The sequence below is a fragment of the Platalea leucorodia genome (assembly GCF_965183815.1).
Source record: "Platalea leucorodia genome assembly, chromosome: 12".
In the NCBI taxonomy this organism is placed as follows: domain Eukaryota; kingdom Metazoa; phylum Chordata; class Aves; order Pelecaniformes; family Threskiornithidae; genus Platalea; species Platalea leucorodia.
The window spans coordinates 6981161-6990763 of NC_138834.1; the positions used below are offsets into that span (position 1 = coordinate 6981161).

The following is a 9603-nucleotide window of genomic DNA, read 5'->3' on the forward strand; positions in this document are numbered from 1 at the left end:
TCCTTCATGGCAATACTTGTTTCGCTGTCACCATACAGCGCCAACACGCTTTTTGTGTTACTTGATCTGAAGTCAAGTGCCAGTCATGTTTTGCTGCTTGGCCTGTTTGTTGAGAGGCGTATTCCTCTCCAGACAGCAGTGACGGCGTCTTCAAACTGAAAGCTCCCAGTGATTGATTTGTAGTAGTGGTAATAGGATAGCCATGTTTTGCATTCTTTTTGTAAAAAAGAGGGGAAAAAAAGTTTATGATTCAGCCTTCCTTTCAGTCTATGCCTTGTAGTTAACGGTGGCCCTAGTGAGGCATTCCCCCTGGCTGTGGCCCAGAAGAAATTACGTTCTGAAGGGTCTTTCTCCCCAGTTCCCTGTTTTTATAGGCAGGAGCTTCATTATCTCTGATACCTCTGTCAGATTTAGCTGCCGCAACCAGCAGATATTAAAGTCTCAGGAGGAAAAGGACCAGATTCAAGAGCTGTGCAGGCGCAGTGCGTGTGTCTCCTCCACAAAACGCTCCTGACCGGGTCCCTGTGTGAAGCCCGCCTCACGCCGCGGTAACGCCCGCCCCGCCACTGCGCAGGCGCGGGGCCGCCGGGGGCCTGGCGCGGCGCGCACCGCCCCGGGCTGCCCGTCCTCACGCCTGTCGGGCCGCGCGTCCTCCGTGAAGGCGGCGTCGCGGGCGCCTGCAGGCGGCGGCGTGCGAGGCCCCCTCGGTGGCGCCATTTTGGAGTGCCGGCGGGCGGCGGCGGCCTTGTCTCCCCCTTTGCCCCGTGTCCCCCTCGCTCCGCGCCTCTCCGCCGCCAGCATGAGTGTAGTGGAGCACGTACGAGAGATGGCGTCCGCCGGGCTCCACTCGAACGTGCGGCTCCTCAGCGGGCTTCTCCTCACGATGAGCGGCAATAACCCGTGAGTGGCCCTCCCGCGAGAGGGCGCGCCGGGTGGCTGCCGCCCGACAGGACCGGCGCTGCTGAGGGGGAAGCCAGCGGGAGCTCGCAGGGTGGCGGGGGGTGGCTTGTGAGCAGGGAGGGAGGCAGGGTCGCTTTTAGAGCCGTCCCTGCCGCCGGGCTCTGTGGTGCGGGCGCCGTGCCCCCGGCCCCGGCCCTGCAGGGGATGGAGGCCGGCTCTGCCAGCGCGCCTCTGGCCGGGGCGCAGCCCGAGCAGCGCAGCCGGTACCCGGGGGGGTACCCGGTGCAACACCCGGTGCAACATGAGCGTCCTGGTAAAGGTAGAGGGATTTTCTCCTTCCAGGTGTGCACTGTGTAGGTCACGGCTCTTCCCCTGACTCCAGTGATTCCCTTTATTTTCCAGGACTTCCCTGTAAGGTATCATTTGACGTTTTGGATGGGCTTTGAAATACTCATTCAAGCCCAAATCCCATTCTGAAACCCCAGCTCTTCAACACTTCTGCAAACATACTGGAAGTGTTATAAAGGGGGTTTGTAAAACGTAGGAGCATGTGGATTAGGACCAGGATAGCTGTACAAGGACCCGGGTTGCCTTGTAAGCTTGAGTCCATTAAAACAAAATGTGCTTTAACGGACGTTGACAACATGTGGTTTGTTATGGGGAGGATGGGGGCTGCTCCATTATGGAAAGCAGCGGCCAAGCAGCTAAACCTAAGCTGTTGTTACTGAGGAGGTGTCAGGAATGGCTGTTACATTTGTTTGGATACAGATAAAAGAAATTGGCGAGATAATCCCTTTGTGAGGAGGTAGTACCTGTTACCCAAGGGCCCTTCCAGTGTAGCAAAGAAGCAGCAGCAGTTGGAAGTTGAAGCCAAACCAAAGCTACAACTACTTTGGATCTGTAAGGTTTTTGTTCTCATGCAGTTAGCTGATCTCAGCCTTTCTGTTTGCATTTCTTCTAGGGAACTGTTTTCACCATCTCAGAAATACCAGCTCCTTGTATATCATGCAGACTCTCTCTTCCATGATAAAGAATACAGAAACGCTGTAAGTAAGTATACAATGGCCTTGCAGCAGAAAAAAGCGTTAAGTAAAACGTCAAAAGTAAGACCTTCTACTGGGAATGCTGCATCAACTCCCCAAAGCCAGGTATTTAAAAACTGACTAATGTGCTGCATAAAACAGTCGTGTTCACCCTTACAATTAATGTTGCTGACTCAATATTGTAGCATTAGATTGTGAATTTATCACGTCAAATAAAACTGACATTTAAGGCTAATTTGTTTTGAAAATATCAATGTGTTGTTTTCTAATGCAAAACTTAATATTGTCTCGAACACGAGACTTTTTTTTATGTGTAGTTCATGCTTTTCATTTGAAGACAGGAGTGATACGAGCTAGCAGTAGGTTACGTTGTTAACTTTGTTGCATGAGATTTTGTCAACATAGTGTAAGCATTTAATGAGGAAACCTTATCCAGTTTTTTTACTTGACTAAAACAGCAATGTACTTTAAACTTTGTTTTTCTTATTTCAGTGTTTACCATCTGAAATTGAAGTGAAATATAAAATGGCTGAATGTTACACAATGCTGAAGCAAGATAAAGATGCCATTGCTATTCTGGATGGGATTCCTTCCAGACAGAGGACCCCAAAGGTTAGTTTTGGCAGACGTTTGTCACAAGTCAGCATATCTTGAATTTATAGGCCAGTTTCTGGTCAAAAAAGAACATAGCCTATAGGTATAATGGCATTGTGTCTTGGTATTTGCTTTCGTATTCATTAAATGTTGTTTGGAAACACTTCCTAATGTTTAAATTAGCTTAGTTTATTTGGCCTCTTTTCTTTAAAATCAGACAAATTTTGTATTCCCTCTGTTAGAAAGAATTCCAAAAAAGTGCAAAGAGGTAAATGTTTGTGTGCATCTTTATTAATTTGTGTGAATTACCTGGTTAACTCTTTAGTACTGCACAAGGCAGGTACAGAATTTTGCTTCTGTACAACGATGAAGAAACACTACTTTTTTACTTCTGAAAGTTTGTAAAGTATGTGTATATCTATACATAAGGCTTGGAATCTGTATCATCCATTCGATTGTTCTTCTTTGCATCTTATCATGAAGAGTTTTCATAGGGCTAAGAATAATGGGTGGTCTCAACAAAAGCAATATGAATCACATCTACCGGGAGAAAAACTTACGCGACTGCAAACAGCTGAGTTACTGCAAGTTAGTAAGCAATTACCAGATACCTGACGGAATAATTTTCTGCAGTTCTGAGTCAAACATGTAAATGTGAGAGCTAAAGCAATTGTTTAAATGAACGTACTTTGCCTGGCTATGACCACAAAGTGGAGTCCTAGTCTCCGTGGAGGAGCTGTGTATCACTGGACAGGAAAGGCACGCTGTCACCTGCTGGAGCTGAAGGAGAGACTCGTAGCCTAGTTGTCTCACTAGGCTGACTGTTCTGCGGTGTTTGCACTATTAGCCAGTCAACATAACTTGCTAAATTGCGATTGCTCAAACTGAGCAAGTGTTTTGATGTATTCTTGAACCCAGAACGTGTATGGAATGGCACTTAATGTCTTACTATATAGTTTGAGCAACGTAAGATCCTTGAAAGGCTGAAGACTTTGGCAAGTAGAAGGAATGCCAGTGCTTCATCTTTTAAAATCTTTTTGTCCTTTTTAGTAACAGTTTAGATAACGTTAAATATTTAGATCCCATTGTGGTCTGCAGTGCCTAAGATGTTGAGTCTTTGCTTGCTGGCTCTGTTATGTCGTAAGGGCTTAAAAGATTAACACGTCAGGTCGATCAACTGTGTTTCATGTTAACAGTATTGCTGCATTGTGCTAACAGTGTACGCAGTTTAGACTCTAGTAACATCAAAGTGTTCTGTTTAAAGACGAACTTACAGAACAGAAAAAGAAGAAAAGATTGAGAAAAAGCAAACTTTTTACCTATATGCACTAGTAAAATATCGTAGCAGAAACCAGCGTAGAGCTGTGTTGCGTAGAGCTCAAATCATTGTTCTTTTATCCATTGTGACTTCATTCAGAAGCTAAATGGAAACTTTCTCTGCCTTCCTAAGTTAATTCTCTCAGACTTCTATTGATACGGAGAGATCAACTGAAGGAAGGCTAATGTGATGGATATACAGGTCCTTCTTGGCATCATGTATAAACACTTGCCCGTCTGTTAACTTCTTATATGCAGAACACTGAGATTTCAAGATGCACTATGCAAGTACAAAAGAGTGTAAATTTCATCTTTGGACTCAGAAAGAAGGAACAATTTTCATTTTACACTATTTGGTAGGTTATAGCGTTCTCAGAAGAAGAGCGGGTAATTTTATCTTCTGCCCAGAACAGGAGGAAGGGAGGCAGGTGTGCTTGAAGACAAAGTTGTGACCTTTTCTTAGTGAGGCTTTCTCCTTTCTCATGCTTGACTCTACCAACATTTCTGTTGCTTGTAGATCAATATGATGCTGGCAAATCTATACAAGAAAGCAGGTCAAGAACGCTCATCTGTTACGAGCTACAAAGAAGTGCTAAGGCAGTGCCCTTTAGCACTTGATGCCATACTAGGTAGGTGTCTGCACGCTGTTAGTATTTCAGTATTAAACAGTATTATAATTTGAATTATGCTTGGGACTAGGTAACTGTCTTGCATTTGCATGTAATATGTAATGCCTGCATTACGCAAATCATAAAAAGCATTGTAACAAGCTGCTTGTTTATGCTTGTCAAGGGATGGAGTTTCTGGTCTTCAGACAATTAATTGCTGTTAAAAGCAGTTTATGGTGGCTGAAATTGATGTATATCCCGTTCTGAACAGGCTTGCTCTCGCTGTCGGTGAAAGGTGCGGAAGTGGCCTCTATGACAATCAACGTAATTCAGAGTATTCCTAACTTGGATTGGCTTTCAGTGTGGATCAAGGCATACGCTTTTGTGCATACTGGAGATAACACAAGAGCAATAAATACCATTTGGTAAGACTTCAAAGAGCATGATGTAATCAAATAATGTATTAATATTTATACATAATTATATTTAAAATGGCATTATATAAATAACAGACTTTTTTTTTCTCTTAAAGCTCTTTAGAGAAAAAGTCATTGCTGAGGGATAATGTAGACTTACTGGGGAGCTTAGCAGACCTCTATTTCAGAGCCGGAGATAATAAAAACTCTATTCTAAAATTTGAACAAGCACAAATGCTGGATCCTTACCTAATAAAAGGTGAGTAAATCCTAAAAGAAGGGTTACTTAGTGTAATGATCTGATAAGTGACATTAGAGTAGCAGCTACATGCAATCGAGCATGCAGTATAATGTTGTATATTTTTGTACTTGGATTTCAATTCAGAATTTACATTCAGAAGCTCTGTATCTTGAACCCTTACTGGTAGTTGCACAGTTTAAAGTAGGTGTTTGTGGTTTCGTTTTTGTTTGTTGTCGTTGTGAATGAACTTTCCATTTCTTGATGATTGATCTTCAAATGTTTCTCTTTAGGAATGGATGTCTATGGTTATTTATTGGCACGTGAAGGTCGACTAGAGGATGTGGAGAACTTGGGCTGCCGTCTCTTCAATATTTCTGATCAACATGCAGAACCCTGGGTGGTATCTGGGTAAGTTGTTTTCTTTCCTTTCTTACCTCCACTCTTGATTTGCTGCATGCAGTGGATTACAGTTGATACAGTGGATTCAGCTTTTTTGTTCAGAAGGTGCTTTTCTAGCCTATCTCTTCTGTTCTTGAGGTAACTTAAATTAGCTATCCATAAATATCTATTTTGGCTGTTTTCTGTATGTTTAAACCTGTTAGAGTTACCGCACCTGGGCAGTAACAATGGTACATTAAATAGCTGTAACAGTTAATACTGCTTTTTTTTAAACTCCTGAACAGTTTTTTTTCCTGAACATATATTCTTAACTTCAAATGCAAGAAGTTCAACAGTTGCCTGTAATGTCTTTTTTTTTTTTTTTTTTTTTTCTTCCCCCCCTTCTTTCTGCTTTTAAACCTCTATGAATGTGCACAGGCACCACAGGCAGTACATGTTTACAGTCCCTCTTGTCTTTCCATAGGTGTCATAGTTTCTACAGTAAACGATACTCTCGTGCCTTATACTTAGGAGCCAAAGCTATCCAGCTTAATAGTAACAGTGTTCAAGCTCTCCTGCTGAAAGGAGCTGCTCTTAGGAATATGGGCCGAGTACAGGAAGCAATTATACACTTTCGTGAAGCAATACGTCTTGCCCCTTGCAGGCTGGATTGCTACGAAGGTGAGTGAAGTGAAGCTACTCACCTGTACGGTATTGGTTTGGTGTGAAAGTCGGTGTCGTGGTGATAGTTGGGCAAGGGAAAAGACAGGAGTTCTTTTCTCCTGCTGACTTTCTAGTAAGTAAATTATTATTACCCGAAAACCTATACAGCTCTGGTAGAAGCAGTCAGATGAGGGATACTAGAGAATGCATGTATTTATAAGAATGATTTTCAAACAGGGCTTTTTTTGTTGTTTTTCGTTTTGTTTAATCTGGATATAAACAGACTTGGGTGTTCCGAGCAGGTCGGTTTGGGATGATGATGTTAACTGTATGGTTAGTTCCACTGGGAGCTTCGTTTTGTCATGCTTTTGTCATAGTTATTTGAATCTCGTTGATCTCAACAGCAGCTTCAAGTAAACAGGGAGTTGTGAAGAGTCCAGGTGAAGTATTAATACCTCAGTACTGGAATTGGGCAAAAAGATTAGGTGTACTTAGTCTTAGGCTGGTTTTTTTAGTACCTGCCCACAAATAAAAGTGATGAAGTCAATCATCTGTAGAATGGATATGTTAAAATGTAGAGAGTCACTTTCTCAATTGCAATTTGTATTTGCTTATTGGAGCGTCACTTGTTTGGAGTCTGAGTGCTACTAAGTGCAAATAATTGAGGAGGCGCGAGTGTCTGTAGCGCTAACTCAAAAACGGAAACGTTTTCCTTTTTGTGTCATCAGGTCTCATCGAATGTTACCTAGCATCCAACAGCATCCGTGAAGCTATGGTTATGGCAAATAATGTGTATAAAACTCTGGGAGCAAACGCACAGACGCTCACTCTGTTAGCAACAGTCTGTCTCGAAGACCCAGTCACGCAGGAAAAAGCAAAAACGCTGTTGGACAAAGCGCTGACACAAAGACCTGATTACATCAAGGCTGTGGTAAAGAAAGCAGAACTTCTTAGTAAGCTCCTTTTTTTTTTCCCCCTATGTCGATTTATTTAAAGCATACTGTTTTACATGGAAGAGCGTTCTGCAGCCTCATCAGTGCGAAGAATGTAACGGTGATGTTACAGCCCAGGGATTTATCAGTTCTATCCTGAAGGAAAGATCACAGGAATTAATTGCATCTAGCAACTGATATTACACCAGCACTTAAAACCATTGCAAACGAAATGTTTTGACTTCAAAGTATATGTAATTGTGAGTGTAGCAATTATTGCAACAAAAAGCCATTGTTTAGAATTAATCTTGCTAAAAGTGTATCGCTGCTATCCCCCATGCTGTGCCAGCTCTGAAGGAAGAAATAGTCTTATGTTGTTGATGACTCTTTGCGTACACTCTTTTTATAGAATTATCTAAACTATTAATTAAAACCGTAGTTTTGCATATAAACAGGTAGAGAACAGAAGTATGAAGACGGAATTGCTTTGCTGAGGAATGCACTGGCTAATCAGAGCGACTGCGTCCTGCACCGAATACTGGGCGACTTCCTTGTAGCTGTCAATGAGTATCAGGAAGCGATGGACCAGTACAGTATTGCCCTAAGGTAAAGCAGAGACTCTGAGATTGCAGTATGTTTATAAAAACCAATAATCACCTTGACTAAGTAAAGAGTTAAGCCACTAATTGATGAGGATGTGAATCAGAGGTAGCTTTGTGTCATTCTCCCTTAAAACAATCGGCAACGTACAAATGACGTCCTGTTAATGAATTAGTTGGTCATAAGGCTTTGAACTGAGAAGTGCAAAATTTAGGGACTGCATCAATGCTAAACATGTCACTAGGCATGCGATTCCTCGACTAACGAAAAGATTAAGGCATGGATTTATTTATGGTTATTAATTATTATATAGTCGGGCACCTTAAAATCCATTCCTTTAGACTAGAAGGTCCTATCTAAAAATGAGCTATTAAGTAAATTTAAATAGTGTGATTCAATTTAACATAACCTAAATGTTATTTTAGGGTGTTACCATGTTAAATGTTACCATGTTTTGATTTCAGCAAGTTAAATTTACCTTAAATCTAGCATATTATGTCCACTATAAACTTATATAGCTTAAATGGGTCAGCTGGTTTTTTGCTTGCATATAATATATTTAGTCATAGTCATTTAAATTTTTACTGCTTTCATGTTACTTTATAATTAGTATTGTCTGGAAGAGTTGACTAAGTTTTCTGGAAGAGTGTGATGTTTAGATAAGCGCATTCTTGGGAATCAAAAGTGGTTTATATGAGGTTTTAATACTCAGTGTTACGGTCAGCCTGAGGTGAAGTTGCATCATCTACTAAATTGAACTCCTTGATGATGTTAAACAGGAAGTGCAGACAAGAAGATGAGATTTTTTTTATATATATATATTTTTTCTTTACAATAATGTCACAAATACAAGAAAAAAAAAGTTTTAGGACAAGGCTTTCTTTTTCTTACTTTCCTCAGTTTGGATCCAAATGATCAGAAGTCACTAGAAGGAATGCAGAAAATGGAAAAAGAGGAAAGTCCAACAGATGCGACCCAGGAAGAAGATGTGGACGATATGGAGGGAAGCGGAGAAGAGGGGGACTTGGAGGGCAGCGACAGTGAAGCAGCTCAGTGGGCAGATCAGGAACAGTGGTTTGGCATGCAGTAACGCCTCTCGTCGTGCTGCTTGTTTTGGCACTTGAACGTACCACCAGGGCCGTTCTTTGAAGTAACAAAGGACTTTTTTGCAGTAACAAAGGACTTTTTTTTTTCTTTTTTTATTTTTTTTTTTAAATAGACTCTGAAACCATGTACCAGTTCTATGCATCTCAATGCCATGAAGATTCTTGATGCTTCTTATTTATTAAGTGTAAGGGACTAACTGTATGGGAGGTTATTTGCAACTTTCATTTCAAAAAATTCCTGCTAAAACGAAAAGCATTAGAATCTGAAGTGTGTAATGAGCCTGTTGTTTATGGTGGAAAAAATGTCTGAATTCTGTCCAGGGCTAAGTGTGCTTGATCGGTTTGTAAATACAGTGGTTTGTACTCCTTTGTGGGAAAGGTCTTACTGTCTCGTTTGTATGCCACCGTTTGGGCTCACGCTCCCGATGAAGTCTGGAGGAGCTGCTTGGGTGTGGCTGAAAGCAGCACTTTTCTCCTGCTGTGTTTGTTGAATTAATTTGTCTTTTTATAAGGCATTGCGTGTGCTGTAAAGGAGAGGTTTGGTACGCTAGGCAGCTTTGACTTACGGGACACTTTTGTAGCTGACTGATTTCTATGTGTACAGAATTGAGCCAGTGTTGGAGAATTACAGTCATTTCCTCAATCCTTACTAAACCCTGTAATCCCTTAAAGTCTGTACATGAGCATTTATTTTTAAATACAGTTTGGTTTTATTTCAGTATGTTACTAAAAGGTTTTACAGTGGTGACTCAAAGCACTTCACATTCTGTATACAGCACTGACATTTAAAATGATATAAAAAGAA

At 41.5% G+C, this 9603-nt stretch overlaps 1 protein-coding gene across 3 annotated transcripts; it reads left to right on the forward strand.

Annotated features, from left to right (window-relative positions):
* Positions 1–700: 700 nt before the first annotated feature.
* On the forward strand, positions 701–9603 carry ANAPC7 (anaphase promoting complex subunit 7). Of its 3 annotated transcripts, none has more exons than XM_082325306.1 (11): positions 701–900; positions 1862–2048; positions 2436–2555; positions 4372–4483; positions 4734–4887; positions 4995–5137; positions 5410–5527; positions 5982–6178; positions 6889–7113; positions 7548–7698; positions 8593–9603. In XM_082325306.1, exons 1-11 carry the CDS (start codon positions 800–802, stop codon positions 8780–8782), a joined length of 1698 nt encoding a protein of 565 aa, XP_082181432.1. In that variant the 5' UTR covers positions 701–799; the 3' UTR covers positions 8783–9603. The 3 variants fall into 3 exon arrangements, with proteins under 3 accessions (XP_082181432.1, XP_082181430.1, XP_082181431.1); XM_082325304.1 differs by lacking the exon at positions 701–900 and adding an exon at positions 920–1219; XM_082325305.1 differs by lacking the exon at positions 701–900 and adding an exon at positions 923–1219 and having other exon boundaries at positions 1862–1950.